Source organism: Rattus norvegicus, chromosome 2 (genome assembly GCF_036323735.1).
Source record: "Rattus norvegicus strain BN/NHsdMcwi chromosome 2, GRCr8, whole genome shotgun sequence".
NCBI classification, from domain to species: Eukaryota; Metazoa; Chordata; class Mammalia; order Rodentia; family Muridae; genus Rattus; species Rattus norvegicus.
The window spans coordinates 220,893,387-220,912,040 of record NC_086020.1 but is presented as its reverse complement, the minus strand read 5'-3'; the positions used below and the strand labels follow the sequence as shown (position 1 = coordinate 220,912,040).

The 18,654-nt window shown below is 44.8% G+C and overlaps 1 protein-coding gene across 2 annotated transcripts in view; it reads left to right on the top strand.

Moving 5' to 3' along the window:
* The window catches only part of Egf (epidermal growth factor), an 82,672-nt gene extending 64,291 nt beyond the window's left edge, over positions 1 to 18,381 (top strand). The window contains exons 19-24 of one of the 2 annotated variants that reach the window (NM_012842.2): positions 654 to 776; positions 2,700 to 2,844; positions 6,755 to 6,922; positions 9,847 to 9,964; positions 15,252 to 15,357; positions 17,361 to 18,381. In NM_012842.2, the coding sequence (NP_036974.2) occupies positions 654 to 776; positions 2,700 to 2,844; positions 6,755 to 6,922; positions 9,847 to 9,964; positions 15,252 to 15,353 (656 nt within the window). In that variant the 3' untranslated portion in view covers positions 15,354 to 15,357; positions 17,361 to 18,381. The remainder of the gene's footprint in view (positions 1 to 653; positions 777 to 2,699; positions 2,845 to 6,754; positions 6,923 to 9,846; positions 9,965 to 15,251; positions 15,358 to 17,360) is intronic. The other variant, XM_063281339.1, reaches the window with a different exon arrangement.
* Positions 18,382 to 18,654: the final 273 nt, after the last annotated feature.

Genomic DNA, 18,654 nt, shown 5'->3' with positions numbered 1-18,654 from the left:
CTGTGTGGTCTAGGGAGGGAGAGGCTCTGGTATTTGGGAGCAGCCAGGAGGTCATGTGAGATGTTTGAATACATTGTGGCAGTCCTCCATAAGGCCATTCAGTGCAGACAGTGGAAAAACCTACTTGTTAGGGCATTAACAGCCAAGACACATAGGCTTAGTTATTTATATAGGTCATACTTAAAGATAGGGTTTCTCTGTGTAGCCTTGGCTGGCCTTGAACTCATAGAGATCGGTATGCCTCTTGTCTCCCTGGTGCTGGGATTAAAGGTTTGCACCTCCCTGCCTGACTTGTTATGACATTTATGTCTACGAATAAGCATCTAGTTGCAAAAGTGAACCCTGAGTTTTAGGATGTGAAATGCTATTTGCTGGGGGTGCTTTACTGATCTCTGGCCTGGAGAAGTCTTGAAATCTCTCCTTTCAAGTGGAGAGAAATCCCATCAGGAGCCCGGGATCCCTGAATCCCTGCAGCCCTGGTCCCAGTGATCTTTATTTCTGGCATTCACGGCAAGGCCTCCTAACATGCATAGGGCCCTGGTTGTGAAGCACCCCACAGGTGAAGAAACCCCTTCTACACGGCTGGGCTCTGTGGTTCCCTAACCCTTCCCTTTTCTGAATGTCCTTTCTCTTCTCATGGACTCCTGGGACAGACGTTGATGAGTGCCAGCAGGGGTCGCACGGCTGCAGCGAGAATGCCACCTGCACCAACACGGAGGGAGGCTACAACTGCACCTGTGCAGGCTGCCCATCAGCACCTGGACTGCCTTGCCCTGGTAGGTGGAGTGGGTGGTCCAGATCAACCGGGAGGAACTTGGTTCAGAAATCTTATGCTCCATTTGATTACCTCAGGGATTGTTTAATCTGGCTGGAGAGCTAGATTTCATCACCGGATTAGTGCTGGGCTGCAGAATTTGAGGTCATTCTGCTTTTGTTCATTTCATAGCATCTGTATATAAACCTATTCCTCCTCCTCCTCCTCCTCCTCCCCCTCCTCCTCTTCCTCTTCCTCTTCCTCCTCCTCTTCTTCCTCCTCATGGTTCACTATAGGTGTTTCTCCTTCACTCTGTGACTACTTTTCCTTTGGCTGATTGTTTTCAGAGGCTATGGAAAGCCTTAGCTGGGCTAGACAGGCCAAGGCTATATCTGGGTTTATAATAGTGTATTTTGTTTATTTCAGTATATACAAATGTTAAGACTATGTGGGCATGGTGGTGGATGCCTTTAACTTGGGAGGTAGAGATAGGTGGGTCCCTGAGTTCAAGGCCAGCCAGGTCTATAGAGTGAGTTCCAGAACAGCCAGGACTGCACAGAGAAACCCTGTCTCAAAACACCAAAACCAAAACAAACCAAAAAACAAAAAGAGAGCTAATCTGTATAAAACCTGTACAAAATCTGCTTAGCCTATGGCACTGAACCTTAAAGCTCTGGTCTGTTTTACGCATGCTGCACACCTCTGCACATGTCCAGCACAGGTAATGGCAACAGGGAGCCTCTAGCAACTTTTCAGGAGTGTGGGCCGTGACGTGAGAAGAGTCGCTTTCAAGGAATTTTGCTATTGGTGTTGTTAATTCTTTGAGGTGGGGTTTCTCTGTGTAGCCCTGGCTGGCCTCGAACTCAGAAAGCTACCTGCCTCTACCTCCCAAATGCTGGCATTAATGGTGTGATCCACTGTGCCAAGCTTTCTTTCAAGGATTTTAGAATTGATTTTTAAAGAAGATTTATTTTTGTTTATATAAGTACACTGTCACTGTCCTCAGTCACACCAGAAGAGGGCATCAGATCCCATTACAGATGGTTGTGAGCCACCATCTGGGTGCTGGGAATTGAACTCAGGACCTCTGGAAGAGCAACCAGTGCTCTTAACCGCTGAGCCATCTCTCTGGTCCTAAAATTGATTTTTTTTAAAGTCAGCATGGCATGAATTAGCAACCCAGCCAGCTTTCATTTCTCTCAAGGCAGTCACTGGTACTGATGTGTGCTTCATCACCCACACAGGCAGCAGCCCACAAAAGGCATAGCAGCCAGAATAGGGCTTGCCCTATATATTCTGCAGACAGGGAAGTTCATACTTGCCTGGTCTCTGGGTTTTATAGTGAATTATTTTGTTTTTCTCAGGTAATTTTCTTCACTTAAAAGGTATTGAAGATAGGTGTGATGGCTGGTTCCTACAATCCCAGGAGTTGAGAGGCTGAGGCAGAGGGATTACCATGAGTTTAAAGGCAGGCTGAAAAACTTCTTAGTCAGTTGCAAGCAGCAGTGTCGTCCCTTTAAGGAGTAGGAAACCATTCAAAGCCAAGAGGCTTTGCAGCTTGCCTTGCCTTGTATACAGTAACATTTTCTTCCCATCAGTTGCTATAGTCTCATGCCTGAGGGGGGCCCCTAAAAGTTAAATCAGTTTTAGAAGAATGCACTTTGTGGGATAGATGTTTGTGACTCCCTAGATTGGGAGTGCAATAACGGTGTGTCGCCGGGTGGCTTGTGAGCTGTACCAAGACCCCAGTGGTTCATTTCAGGTTTAGGGTTGTCCATTCTTTCTTTGCCTCCAGTATGACAATCCAAGAGAGAAAAGGGTTTAGCTCTTGACTGGTTAGGAAGGTGAGAGTCAACACTCCTGAGACTTCCGCTTTCGTCAAGAGACCACAGTGCACGTTGTTCACAGAAACACAAAATGAAAGTAATGTCTTTGACTGTTCCAGACTCTACCTCACCCTCTCTCCTTGGAAAAGATGGCTGCCACTGGGTCCGAAACAGTATCACAGGATGCCCGCCGTCGTACGATGGGTACTGCCTCAATGGTGGCGTGTGCATGTATGTTGAATCCGTGGACCGCTACGTGTGCAAGTGAGTCGAGCATCTTTCTGATAGCCCGAGGTGATACTGAGGTCCATGACTTTCAGGAAGTTTGTAAAATGTATACAGAGGAGGTTTTTTTTCTATAGGCAACGATGACTTTCTTTTTACATAAATAATTTGATGAACATAGTCTGGAAATTCAGTTCCTCGTTCAACATGAAGAAGGCAGATTTGTAGGAAATTTACTAAAACCAATTTGGTTTCAGCCAGATCCTAGATTTGTAAAAATGTTGCATCTCTATTCACCCTGAACGTATTGCCTCTGATGTTTAAAGCTTAAAAAAAGTTTTCTTGTCTTTCTAGCAGTTCCCTTTTCATTACTGTCTTGGTAACAGTGATTGAAGGATGAGGCTGCTGCTGTCTGCTTCCTTTTAGATCGTAGAGTGATATGACAGGCCACATTTTCACCCAAAATGATTCTGAAGACCTAGGACTCTGAGAGACTCCACAGCACTCACCAGGAAAGCCTTTCTGTGTGATAAAAGCTACACTCAGGGCTGGGGAGAAGGGAGCCTCAGTAGGGTGCTTACAGCAAAGGAAGGGAGCCTGAATCCGGGTCTCTAGCTCCCGTGAAAAAACCCAGTTCAGGCAATGGAGATGTGGAGGTTGGAGAATCCCTGGCACTTGCCCATCAGTGAGAGGCTCTGCCCGTAATTATGAGGTGGAAGGTCTAGCCAGTAGGCTCCCCACCAAGTCCGGGACCCGAGTACATTTCCTGAGATTCCCACAGTGGAAGGAGAGAACAGACTGGTGCATGCCATCCTCTGATCTGCACACGTGCTTTGGGACATCTATGCACCCATACATACAAAGAAATAAGGCGGAGAACAGAGGACAAAGACACCTGATGTCCACTTTTGGTCTCTACGTGCACCTGCATGCACACTCACACACCAATATCCACATACAAACCCAAGTGGGCAGTATTTAATCCAGGATTACATCCTACTTTTAACTGGTTTCCCATGTTCAAGGCAATGTGAGGGGATGGACAGATGTGCAGATACATATAGGTCTCATATGTGGAAGAGATGGTATGGGCTTAAACAATTTTGTGATTTTTGTTAATAGTAATGAAAAGAAACTAAGTTATTGGAGGAAGAAGAAGCTATATTCTTGGACTGAGTATGGTCTTACATTAAAAATCACGTCAGCTTGACAAAAATTGTGGAGATGTTTGGATATATTAGTAAAAATGACTCGATTCTAGTAGGACTCTGCTTTTGAGTTAATATTCCATGCCATGATTTTATAACTCAAGATGCTTTCAAGTATAGCATAATAATTCACTTTTAATTAATAGTTAATGTTAGCAATCAAATGGTTTTTATCTAGCACTTAATCCTATAAAATTACAGAACTGGATGTGTTATTGATTGTCTATGGCTTATTTCCTTTATGATAGTTAGCTTTAGGTCGCCAGAGAACTGTTGTAGTATGAAGAATTCTAAAGGCCAGAGTGCACATCACAGTGTCATAGCAGTTTTCCTTCTAATCTGATCCTGCCGATTCATCAACACACTTCCTTTTATTGTTCAGTCCCTATGAAAACATCATCTTTCTTCTGTTGTGTTTTACACAAGTTAAGCTGGAGCTGGGCAGAGGCCTAGGAGCACAGCCGCAGTCCCAGACTCCTTGGGGGGTAGTAGTGGAGGAATCAGGAATTCTTGGTCATTCCATTCAAGGCCAGCCTGGGTCACAGGAGGCCCTGCCTTAAACAGGCCACAGCTGAAGATGTCCCTCACGTTTAAGGACCGTTAACCAAAAGCAATGTTTAAAGTCACTGGTGTCCACAGTCATTTGGGGCAAAACTTTATGTTGAATTGATTTGATAAAAATGTGGTTTAGCAGGTTTTCAATGTTTTGCCCTGTTTGTCCTGTCAGCCTCCCTCACATCTCTGCATTCTGCAGTAGCAAACCTCAGGGGCTTCCTGTCAGTGCAGACAGTCCCTGGTCTTTCTGCACAGGGCGGCTTCTAGAGGCCCTTCCTTCCTTGATGGGAGCAAGATGCAGAGCCTTGGCCTGAGGTAGGGGAGTAGGGCCTGAAGCACCCACACCCACTGGTTCCCTATATGTCCCTGAATCCTGGGGACATTCCAACTCTGGAGCTCAGAGGAGGCCTTCATTCCTTCCCATTTGCCTTTGGTCAAACATCCTTCCGACACATGTTTTTCCAGGGCTGCAACCCCTACAGCAGGCTTGTGAAGTTTCTTAAGGATGGATGTGGTTGGAGAATGCTTCCGGCTCTTCCATTCCTCGTGGATTTGTGACCACAACTCACTTAAAAGGTGTTTTACCCTTACTTGGTGTAGAGTGACTTCATAGTGTTTGGCCATGGACACTCAAATGGGTTTATCCAAGGAACCTTCTGTTTGGTTTAGCCAAACTAACTAATAATTCAGATAATCCAAAGACCCCTGGCTGTGCCCCACCCTTTGAAGAAGCACTGGTCATTTGACTGCCATGGACAGGACACAAAGACCCCAGGTCACTTCGATTTACAAGTGGAGCCCATTAGCATCTAACAGTTTTAAAAAACAACTATTAGGGATTGTCAGTAAAGAGCTAAAACCAAGTGAGCTAGAATTAAAAAGAGGCCCCAGGAAGCCTGAGCAACCTTTAGGCCCCACCTCAGCTCCTGCCTTCCATCCCTTCCATGGTCCATTTAGAGGTGAGTAGAGCAGGAAGCTTGGTAAAAGAAACAACAGTGCACCAGACAGAACAGGTTTTGACATCTCAGAACCAAGCGCGTCAGACCTGCCAATCATTAACCGTGTGACCTCATGCAAATCATTGAATGCTGAGTCCGTTTCCATCCCTGTAAAAGAGGAGGCGTCTGAGAGAGAGAGAGAGAGAGAGAGAGAGAGAGAGAGAGAGAGAGAGAGAAATGTATCGTCATGGTGACTAATAAGTATTGCTCCTTTTCTTCCCTCCTGAAGAAGTGAGCTTACCCTTTCTCACGATGGCCAAAGGTAGAATTAGGGAAGAGACTCCAGACCTTCTGGAACTTTCAGCAGCATTCTCCCATGCTGTGTCTTCCCACCAGAGCTGCTGGCGTCATTTCTGTGCATTCATCCCTCCGGTTCTTTTAGAATGAAGTGGAGAAATGGAGGGGTTGGTGGTAGATCTTGGGCTAAGAGAAGGGAATTTTAATGGGACATTTCTAAAAAGTTAATTCTCGCGTGAAGAAAACACAGTTGTCTCTGAGCGCTGGTTTCTGGAAACAAGCAGTTCCAGTAGGTGGCAGCATTGCTTCGCTTACTCGAGAGCACTGTTAACAAGCTGGTGTCTGACAGATATAGCGACAATCTCTTGGGACAGTAAGGAGTTATAGGCAAATGGCCCCTTTCCTTCAGAATAGCTCCCCACCTCTTATGTCTCTATTTCTTTCCCCACATTTTCTCTTGGGCTAGTGGTGAGTTTTACAGAAGCAAACAGCCCCTCCTTAGCCTAAGGGGCTCTGCTTCCAGTGCAGGGGCTGTGTGTGCACTTCTGTTACAGCCTGGTGTTCAACAAGGGTCTTTGCCTTCTGGTTCTTTCCTTTGACCTGGGACTGCTGCAGTCTGACCAGACATCTGTCTCCAGCTGTCTCCTGGCTTGTGTTGGTTCAGAAAGGGGGTCTCCTTAGGACTTTGGCCTGAGGGTTTATTTGTAGTTGGTGCTCTGTCATGCCTTATAGAGACGGTGTGCAAATAGCTGCCCATCATCCGAAAGACGGGCTGAGAAAAGGCGAAAGCCTGTGAGGGGCAATGTGCATGCTGCTGTGTGAATCAGTACTTTCAGCTGACATCACAAACTGCATCTAGAAAGGTGCAAGATCAGAGACCATGCGTATTGAATTTGTGACAATTGGGTGCCAGGGGCCTCCGGTTGACCTCTGTTTGTGTGTCATCAACAGCTGTGTCATTGGCTATATTGGAGAACGATGTCAGCACCGAGACTTACGTTGGTGGAAGCTGCGCCATGCTGACTACGGGCAGAGGCACGACATCACTGTGGTGTCTGTCTGTGTGGTGGCGCTGGCCCTGCTGCTCCTCTTAGGGATGTGGGGGACTTACTACTACAGGTAACGATTCTTTACCATGAAACCTGACACCCTTTCTCTAAGCTCCCCCAGGGAATGCATGCTTCCTTGGGATGAACTTGAGCAAAATACTGCATTTAAAAGCAGGGTAAGCCCTTTTCAAAAGCCTGGACTTCGCTGCACTGAAACATCAACGCTCCGCCTTTTCCTTCCCAGACACTGCACATGTATAAGGTTTGTGATCATCTGTTTTGGTGATGCTGAGGACTGAGCTACACCCTCACGTCAGATCTGCTTATCTCCCACAATGCACCATTGCAGTCCAGTCTCTTCACTTAGCATCCTGTGCCCACATCAGCCAGCATCACTATAGTTTTTCATGGTTGCCTGCTGATAATTACCCACAAAACCTACTTTTTGTTAGAGAAAAAACATGGTCTTCCCTACTTGGAAAGGAATTCTGGTCATTGGGTTTTGTTTTCAGTAATTTAAAGTTACGGGTTTTAAAACTGAGATGGTGGCCTGCATTTCATGTAAAAGCCCCACCTTAGTGTCGGGGAGCAGGTGTCTTCAGTGCTCCTGTTCCATTCCTTTAAAGGATGATGTCACACTATCATCAGTTGAAACAGCTTAGGAAGTGTTATAACAGTTAAAATAAACAGGCTTGGGCTGAGGGACTTTATAAAACTGTCCCCTGGCCCACCTGTCTGCCAGGTGTCAGCTTTTGGGGATGTGTAAAGTGCCTACCGCCATCAGAAGGTAAATATCCAGCCACATTTACCAAAGCTGAGCAGGCACTCAAGTTAAACTGTGTTATCTCCTGGGAAACTGAGCGCAGTCAGCCCAGGCGCTCCCTGAAGCCCCTGCTATAGCTGGAGCAGTAAACGGCGTCGGCTCTGGAACCAACTTGTGAGTTTCAGGTTCAAGTCAGCGCCTGTCTGTGTGGTGGGCATGTCCCTTGTTTGTGGGCATTGGCTTTCTTGGTTATGAGGTGTGGGGAAACAGTAGTTCTTTTGAGAGCTACTGTGAGACTGAGTTAGTGTGAGTTAAGAGTTTCCATAGGGGTTGGGGATCTAGCTCAGCGGTAGAGCGCATGCCTAGCAGGTGCAAGGCCCTGGGTTCGATCCCCAGCTCCGGAAAAAAAAAAAAAAAGTTTCCATAGGCCTGGTGTATTGGGAATAGCAAATGCCACCTGAAGCTACTATTGTTTTCTGTGAACAGTGATCTTCCCAATAAGAGGCTTTACCTGAAAACCTTCTCCAACACCTTTGGGGGACGAGAGACCCGGGGAAACTCTTGAACTTTAACGTGGTGGCCTATCAGTATAACCACGTTTTTAGCCTATTATTTGGATTCTGTATGTCTGTAGAAAGAATGTTAAGTTATCAGTGGCTTACTCTTCTGGAAAGAATGTCAAACAAAAATAGATGTAAAAAGCAAAAAATGAAATAAACAAAAAATGAAGGAAACCCAAAAAGCTTCCCAAGTCATAGTGGTGCAAACCTTTAATCCCAGCACTCAGGAGGCAGAGGCAGGGGTAAAGGCAGATGGATCTCTGTGAGACCATCCTGGTGTACAGAGTAAGTTCCAGGATATCCAGAAAAACATATATACATATATACACATATACACATATACATATATACACACATATACATATACAAACATACACAAACAAGTATACGTATATACATATATAGCAAGACAATATCCTGAAAGAAATGAAAAGAAAATTTTAAATTAATGCATGATATAATTATTTTTGGTTTTTGATGTATTAACACGTGACTTAATATTTTTTAGAAATTTGGATCTTTTTATTTTGAAAGACAAAGTCTTTCCATGTAACCTGGACTAGCCTCAAACTCATGATTCTTTCCCCCCGGCTTCTGGAGTGCTCTGACTTCATGGACGCGTCAGTAAGCACGCCTGAGCGGCGGCGGGTGAGGATTGAAAGCTAGTGGCTAATGGCTGGTGGTATTTTAGCTTCCAACTGCCATAGTCCAATAATAAAAATGATGAAGGGCCCATGTAAATGACTCAGTCAGTAAAGTGTTTGCCATACGAGCCTAAGGACCCAAGTTCAGCTCTTAGTACCCAGGTTATACAATGCAATGCAATGCAATGCAATACAACACAATACAACACGATCCAGTACAACACAACACAACACAATATAGCACAACACAACACAATATAACACAACACAACACAATACAATACAACACAACACAATACAATACAATACAACACAACACAATATAACACAACACAACACAATACAATACAACACAACACAATACAATACAATACAAGACAACACAATACAATACAACACAACACAACACAATACAACACAACACAACACAATACAACATACTATGATACAACACAATACGATACAACACAATACGATACAGGAAAGTCAAGCAGGGCACACTGTGTACTTATATCTGCAACTCTGGGGGACAGAAGCAGGGGGAATCCATGGGGCCTCATGACCAGCCAGCTTAGCGGAATTGGCAAACTCTGGGTTCGCTGGAGATGCTGTTTCAAAAAATAACACACAGAGCAATTGAGAAAGACGTTTCCACTTCTCACCTCCACACGAGGGCACACTTCCCTACAGGTGCACATACACAAACCTGTGTTTACACACACACATGATAAGAACTATTGAAAGAGCGTGTTAGAGCTGTCGTGTGGTTACAATGCATCCAGAGTTGCCTAAGTCCCTGAGCGTCTCTATAGCTATTTGCTTAGCGGCACTGCCCCCTAGAGCTGCATACGGGACAGGACTGAGGTTTTCGTGTGCCTGGCCAGGTATGCACCATCTGTAGATCTAATTTGACAGGAGTTGCTCCGGGTTATCACCGAGTGGGACAGGTATTTCGTTTTTATCTTGAGATTGTCTCAGGGTTCTTGTTTTGTTTGTTTGTTTGTTTGTTTGTTTGGCTTTTTCTTAGGACTCGGAAGCAGCTATCAGAGAGCTCAAAGAAGCCTTCCGAAGAGTCAAGCAGCAACGTGAGCAGTAACGGGCCTGACAGCAGCGGGGCTGGGGTGTCTTCTGGTCCCCAACCTTGGGTAATGTTATTAAAGTACAGGGAGCTAAGAATTGCTTGATAAGAATCCTTTTCGTTTTCCTCTTTCTTCCTGATGTTCAGAGAGACTGAAATCTGTTCCGGCTGCTAGCTGCTCTCAAAATGTCTTTTAGCGTCCAGCCAGTCTTCAACAAGTGCTTTTAACTTCCTCCTCATCTGTATAACTGTTCTTCTTCAGCAGAGCTTTCTGAAGATGCTAAGATCTGTCTTCTTCATAAATGATTTGGGACATGGGCAGTGCCCCGTTCCTTGAGTTCTGTGTGGATAGCTAAATTACCTGCATTGCACTTCACAGACGATAGATTTAGATTGCAATTTAAATAATCTCATTTAACTCATGGGAGAGGAGAAATGGTTTCTGCGTGTGTGTCTCTTTTAAATAAAAAAGTAAAATTAAATTTAAAAGCATCAAAGAATTCCACTCTGCGGTGGCAAGCAGCTTGTTGGCTCCGAGCTTCATTCAGAAGCCGGGACTGCAGAGCTGGCCCCCAGCTGTCATAACTGCCGTCCACACCAACTGCCGCTGCACACGTCAGAGGGAGCTGTGGAGAGCTGAGTTCCCAACCCCGGAGGAGAAACAGCAAAAACAAATCTGCTCCCATCAGCTGCCTGCCAGAGTCCTGGAGCTAGCGTGCTGCTGGCAGAGAGGCACATGGTTGGAAAATTTGCAGTGCACCCTGACTGGAGCTAGAGAGAAGGGACTACACCCCTCACAGCAGGCCGCCATATTGATTCTGCAGTATGTCACTGCAGAGAGACCAGCAGTGAGGAGGAGACTAAAGAGTGGCGAGTGTTATGAGGAGTGAAAAGAGAGAGAAAACAGCTCCCGAGAGTCACCTCATCACCAGCTGAGAAGCTGTCCCTGTTCCCTAATTGGCTCCACTCATTAAACCTCCCTGCTTGATGAGAAAGATAGGTACAGAGATGTTTTCCCTCTGTGCTCTTTACTGTTGAGTTCTAGGTCCTTCCTGTGGAGTGCTCCTTTCTGAACTACATAGAAGTCCAAACCTTGGGGCAGTCCTTCACCTGATGACTTATTGACAAGGAAGGACTTCACCGGCCTGTGGCCTGTGTCCAGAGCATGACCTACTTCTCTAGTCTTCCTCCTTCTGTTTGAGTTCCTTCCATACTTAACCTGTCTGGCCTGCGTGCAAGCCAGTCGCCTCTGTTCAGCCTGTGTTGCAAGTGTGCAGTGAGTTTGAACAATGCAAACAATGACAAAGTGATTGTTTGCTGAGTAAAGAGAATGGCTGTTGTGCTTATCTGGGCCTCTCTTTTAGCACTCTGCCTCCTAAGCTCTTCACCTATGAGGAGACAGCTGGCGGATCCCTGCAAGATAGTGGTTGTGTTGGTAGTTCTCCATACTTACTAGTGGCCTTAATTACTTGGGACTTGATAGCATGCTTCAATGAATTATATATAACCTTATGTGCGCGCGCGCGCGCGCGCACACACACACACACACACACACACACACACACACACACAGTGGTAGCCCATACACACATACATGTGACGTTAGTCTTCTGACCGATGGGCAGTGCCCATGCTACCTATGGATACTTGAACAATTTTCAGCAAAACAATGGCCTCTAGAGATCCAAGATTTGTGACCCAATGTTCCAGAATCAGAACAGATTCTCCAGTAAAATAGTCGTGTGCCCAATAGAAATTAATGCACGGTTTCCATAAGCTTTCTGGAAGCTCTCGGGTTGGAGAGATAGCTCAGTAGTTAAGATCACTGACTACGGTGGGAGAGAGACCTCACCGCCTGATCAGGTGGGCACTCCTGAGACTGCAGAGCGGAGGAGACCACCAACACTGCCCACCCCTGCCCACATCCCTGGCCCAAGAGGCAACTGTATAAGGCCTCTGGGTTCCCGTAGGAGGGCCCAGGAGCGGCAGGACCCCTGCGCCTGAGACACCGCCGGAACCTGAAGGAAACAGACCGGATAAACAGTTCTCTGCACCCAAATCCCGTGGGAGGGAGAGCTGAACCTTCAGAGAGGCAGACACGCCTGGGAAACCAGAAGAGACTGCACTCTGTGCACATCCAGACGCCAGAGGAAAACACCAAACGTCATCTGGAACCCTGGTGCACGGAGGCTCCTGGAAAGAGCGGCGCAGATCTTCCCGGTTGCTGCCGCCGCGGAGAGGACTTAGGCAGTACCCCACGAGCAAACTTGAGCCTTGGAACCGCAGGTAGGACCAACTTTTCCCCTGCAAGAAACCTGCCTGGTGAACTCAAGACACAGGCCCACAGGAACAGCTGAAGACCTGTAGAGAGGAAAAACTACATGCCCAAAAGCAGAACACTCTGTCCCCATAACTGGCTGAAAGAAAACAGGAAAACAGGTCTACAGCACTCCTGACACACAGGCTTATAGGACAGTCTAGCCACTGTCAGAAATACCAGAACAAAGTAACACTAGAGATAATCTGATGGCGAGAGGCAAGCGCAGGAACCCAAGCAACAGAAACCAAGACTACATGGCATCATCGGAGCCCAATTCTCCCACCAAAGCAAACATGGAATATCCAAACACACCAGAAAAGCAAGATCTAGTTTCAAAATCATATTTGATCATGATGCTGGAGGACTTCAAGAAAGACATAAAGAACTCCCTTAGAGAACAAGTAGAAGCCCATAGAGAGGAGACACAAAAATCCCTGAAAGAATTCCAGGAAAACACAATCAAACAGTTGAAGGAATTAAAAATGGAAATAGAAGCAATCAAGAAAGAATACATGGAAACAACCCTGGACATAGAAAATCAAAAGAAAAGACAAGGAGCTGTAGATACGAGCTTCACCAACAGAATACAAGAGATGGAAGAGAGAATCTCGGGAGCAGAAGATTCCATAGAAATCATTGACTCAACTGTCAAAGATAATGTAAAGCAGAAAAAGCTACTGGTCCAAAACATACATGAAATCCAGGACTCAATGAGAAGATCAAACCTAAGGATAATAGGTATAGAAGAGAGTGAAGACTCCCAGCTCAAAGGACCAGCAAATATCTTCAACAAAATCATAGAAGAAAACTTCCCTAACCTAAAAAAAGAGATACCCATAGGCATACAAGAAGCCTACAGAACTCCAAATAGATTGGACCAGAAAAGAAACACCTCCCGTCACATAATTGTCAAAACGCCAAACGCACAAAATAAAGAAAGAATATTAAAAGCAGTAAGGGAAAAAGGTCAAGTAACATATAAAGGCAGACCTATCAGAATCACACCAGACTTTTCGCCAGAAACTATGAAGGCCAGAAGATCCTGGACAGATGTCATACAGACCCTAAGAGAACACAAATGCCAGCCCAGGTTACTGTATCCTGCAAAACTCTCAATTAACATAGATGGAGAAACCAAGATATTCCATGACAAAACCAAATTTACACACTATCTTTCTACAAATCCAGCACTACAAAGGATAATAAAGGGTAAAGCCCAACATAAGGAGGCAAGCTATACCATAGAAGAAGCAAGAAACTAATCATCTTGGCAACAAAACAAAGAGAAGAAAAGCACACAAACATAACCTCACATCCAAATATGAATATAACAGGAAGCAATAATCACTATTCCTTAATATCTCTCAACATCAATGGCCTCAACTCCCCAATAAAAAGACATAGATTAACAAACTGGATACGCAATGAGGACCCTGCATTCTGCTGCCTACAGGAAACACACCTCAGAGACAAAGACAGACACTACCTCAGAGTGAAAGGCTGGAAAACAACTTTCCAAGCAAATGGTCAGAAGAAGCAAGCTGGAGTAGCCATTCTAATATCAAATAAAATCAATTTCCAACTAAAAGTCATCAAAAAAGATAAGGAAGGACACTTCATATTCATCAAAGGAAAAATCCACCAAGATGAACTCTCAATCCTCATCTTCGGTTGGTTTATATACAAGTGTGCAATTTCTAGGCTTGAAAGTAAAATGATGCTATCTGGTGCTGGATAGAGGAGCCTTATTTTTTATTATGGCAGCTTGCTATTTTTGTAACATGGTGATTTGGTTGAACACAATAAAGTACAGTAGTAACTGATCTCCTCTTCTTCCTCAATGAGTGAGGAGATGATTAAATGTTGATGTCAGCATCCTTGAGCATATTCAGATGAGCTTCTGCTTCTGTTGAAAAGGATGCTGTGTTTGATTGTGGTCCGAAGCTTTGAAGCACTACTTGGCATCTCCTTCCTTGGAGGTCTCACTGTTTAAACATAACAGATTTGATAGCTTGTTGGTAAGGTGTGGTCCAGCTTGTCTTCACTAGGTCATCTTCATGTGAATCCGGTGGTTATACGGTTTTGTTCTAGGGATATTTCATTTTTTTAATAACGGTTTTAGCTGACATTCATGGAGAGAATGAATCCTTAGAACTGTGCCACTAGTGAAAGGAAATCCTGTCTAGAGTATGTTTCTTTACAAAGCTGTGTCACACCATCCTTTGGGCCCTCTGCTGGAAAAGTAGAATCAAGTCTCAAATAATGCCTTTTAAATTGTATCCTCTAGTATTATAGATGTAGGACAGTACTGTATCATACCTCTGTGGATGTAAAATAGCTTGTACCTGCTTTATGATACGTAGTAGTGTCCGTGCTTTATCAGAGCTGTTTTTAATGATGTTGCTCAGAATGTTTTCTTTCCAGATGATGATTGAGAAGCTAATTTAAAAAAAAAAATGATGCCAGGTACCACAAGAGTAACAGAACTGTGCTGTTTTCTCGGGTTTTGTTTTTTTACTTTTTTTTTTTTTTTAATGGAGTGTGCTGGATGTCTCTACAGTTTTGTTCAGATGACTGCAGAACCTGGAAAAGCTGTTGCTGCTGTTGATGCATAACACACTGCTATTATTGGTCTTTTTATATAAATATAAATATATATATACAGAAAAAGAAAAAAAAAAGATCACTGACTACTGTTGCAGAGGCCTGGGTTTGATTCCTTGCACTTACACGCTGGCTCATAGCCATCTGTAACTCCAGTTCTAGAGGGTCCAACGCTCTCTTCTGGTCTCCATGGGCATCAGGCATACACATAGTGCACAGACATACATGTAGTCAAAACACATGTACACATAATAAAGTTATAAAAAGAAAATTTAAAAGACAGAGTCTCTCATGAGCTGAAGAAAGTCGACAAGGCCTCCTTTTCCACCTTCACCTTCCGCTGTGGGGTGCCATCGACTACAGTTAAATGTTTATCGAGGAGCCTTCTGGAGCACAGCAGTTATCCCCTGAACGCTTTTCTTTTCTGCAGTTTGTGGTCCTAGAGGAACACCAACAGCCCAAGAATGGGCGTCTGCCTGCCGCTGGCACGAACGGCGCAGTAGTAGAGGCTGGCCTGTCTTCCTCCCTGTAACTCGGTGAGTAGGTATTTTACCTTGATCAAAAGTCATTAGTTACAAAAGGCCATTAGCCTTGTCTAAGCCGCGTGAGCGCTGGGAGGAACTAACATACCATGGAGTTTAGCGAAACACATTTGATTGCATGTTCCTCTTCTATAAAGACCCAGCGTACTCCATCCCTAGGCACGCTGCAGTCTGCTCCATCACTCTGAGCAAGCCCACAGGACTTAGCCCCTTCCTGTGAGCTCAGGACAGCAGGCCATCCCTAGTATTGGTTCTTACCGGTTGCTGTGAGTAGCTTCCCTAGAGATGGAAATGGCTCTCCCCAAACAGGTTCTGTGGGCTGGTGGGAGTGTTCTGGCTTTGTCCTAGGGATTTCAGCATATTCTAGTCTTACCAGGGGCTAGCTCTCAGCCAGACCCTTGGCTGAGAAGTCCAGGCAGACCACTAAGGGACCATGAAGTTGAGCCAAGTTCTCAAGCAGTCCTGGAGCATATTCCGTTAGAAACAGAGTTACATATCCTTTGCTATGGTCCCTTTGCAGGGACTTGTGTTGTGATCTGTCTCTTGGGTTTGGGTCTCAGATATCACTGTCCTTTTTACAACCCACAGGGCAGTGCTGAACATGCTTTTGTATCATAAGGCATTGGGACAGCAAAGGGCATCTTTGAGCCAACAAAAACAGGCCCCCTGCTAATGACAGGAACCAGTTTAATGTCAGTGCTACTTATATTTCCTGATAGTCCCATCATACATACCACCATACTGCCCTCCTCCAGTTTCCAGCAGGGTCTTATTACAGAAAGATCATTCTAAATTTCCATTTTGAACGTGTTCTGCACTGTAACCTAAAATGCTAAATTCAGGGAAAAAATTGCCTAATTTGAACAAGTATATTAAAGCTCATTAAGGAATTGAATAAAAACTATAATAATTATGTATGGTGACTGTTGTCTGTTAGAAGATAAAAGGTTGTCTTACAGTTACTACTTTTCCTTGAGCAGCCAACAACACATCGTCCCTTTCAGAGAAAATCTGCTTAGAAGATTTTGCAACTTAATCCAAAGCTCAAAGATTTGACAGAAATGTGGTTATGCCGGAGGCTGGGGATTCATGTCGTTAGGACTGTACTCCAGAATGGATTAGAACAGCAGTTCTCAGCCTGTGGGTCATAACCCCTTTGGAGGTCAAATACACCTAAGACGGCTAGAAAACCGATATTTACATTCAGTTCATAACAGTAGCAAAGTGACAGTTGTTAAGTAGCAATGAAAATATTGTTGTGGTTGAGGGTCGCCGTAGCACGGGGATCACAGCATGGTCGCGGCGTTGTAAGCACCAATGTGTAATGCTTACACATTGTAAGCACCAACAGCAAATGTGCTGACCCACTCATAGCTTCCCATGTGAGTAGTCCAATGTCCTACCATGTTTCCGCCTCTCAAGGGTTTTCAGGGAAAGTACACGCAGAGGTTGAGTGGGAGGGAGGGAGAGAGGCAGTGAGGAAAGAGTTGAAGGTCAGTCTTGGCTCTGAACCGGTGCGCCCTCTGCTCCTAGAAAGCTGGAAGCATGGTAGTTGTGGTGGAGTACAGAACCATCTTCAGGGCCCCGGCCAGCTCCAATGGGCAAGGGTTAAATGAAGAGTGCTGTGCTGGGAGGAAATGTGCTTCAGATCTAAGCTTTGTTCTAAGGCATCCATGGTCCTTATGTACACGGGATAGGATGTACACGGGGAAGGCCAGAGAGCACTCTTAGCTCTTTGGATCATTTTAACCAACTGAGGCTTTGCCAGTTTTAAAATTGAGCCCCAGAAAAGTTGAGGATGGGTTCTTTTGTTTCTTATGTTTTAAGTCTGTTATCCCACGACTGTTACAAGGATGTCTTTTGCTACACAATGTGAACAATGAGATCTCCTCGTCTTCTCCATCTCCTCCTCTGTATCTATTCCTCCCTCCTCTCCCTTTATCTCCTCTTCCCCTTCATCCTTCTCTCTCGTCCTCATATCCATGTCCTTCGAACAGGGCCAGTGCACCTGACTTCCTGGAGACAGAAGCCCCGCATATATGAGATGGGCACAGAGCAAAGCTGCTGGATTCCACCATCAAATGACAAAGGACCCCAGGAAATGGAGGGGAACCCCCACTTACCCTCCTACAGGGAATGGCCTCTAGCTGTGTGGGCTGAGAAGAAGCTGCATTCTCTCCAGTCAGCTAATGGATCGAGTCAACAAAGGGCCTCAGACCTGCCCCAGCAAACAGAGCCAGTTCTGTAGAAACTGGGAGCAGACAGAAGGTACCGAAAGTGAAATAGCAAACCAGGCTGAAGGGTGGTAGAGCGGCAGATCTGGTACTCCTGTCTCCACGGCTAATCACTGCTCAGGGTCCTGAAGATAACTGCATAGCTGCATAGCTGCATAGCCGCGACTTCTGCTTCTTGCTTCAAGCAGTCCCGTTGAAGACGATCAAAAGAGAAGTGGAGAAAAATCATCAGAAACCGAAGTCAAGACGTTCACGTGTTGTAAGCTGTGTCTTCTACCCTGGACTGTTGGGCTCTTTTCCTTGTTGTCTCAGAAGAAATGGGTTAAAGCAGGCGATCACATGCTTTGTTGATTGCACAGTAGATGATATGATCTACATAGATCTTAGCTCACTCTCACGGAAAGGCTGGAACATTATAGATGCTGCTAAGATACACTGCAAGTGTGGCCCCTGCTCATAATTTTGCCTTCTGAATTGTGATTAGTGAAAATAATTGTAACTTAGAGTCCGATTTATTCAGAATCAGAGCATTTATTTTTATACTATGAAAATCTTTGAATGAAGATATTTAACTTTAAAAACATTTCCTAAGAGACAACAGTGTTTCTTAATCATTGTCTTTTCTTCTTGCAGTCTTTCCCAGTGAAAACGGTAAATTCTGCTGTTTGCATAGAATCTTTAACTTATTTTTAAGATATGAGATTGTAAACAAATTGCTTGATTTATTTCAATCAATTTATTCTAATTATTTAAATAAAATCACCCTAAGACATCAGCATAATAATTTGTTGACGTTTGTTATAGTTTGAGCGGAACCAAATTCACTAAGCCTGTCACCGTAAAGACTGAAGTAACTCTGATTCTAATGGCGAATCTTCCTTACAGCCAAGTCGTGGCTAACACAGAGGACACGGGTGTCCATACTGTGTCATGGACAGTCCGGGGCTTCGGGCTCTCAGGACAGTCATTAACCAGTCCTGTTGTTTATCTTTACCACTGATTTACCCTCAAATCTTTAGGTTATGTACTCAGAATAAAAAGGCAGGAGCACCCATGT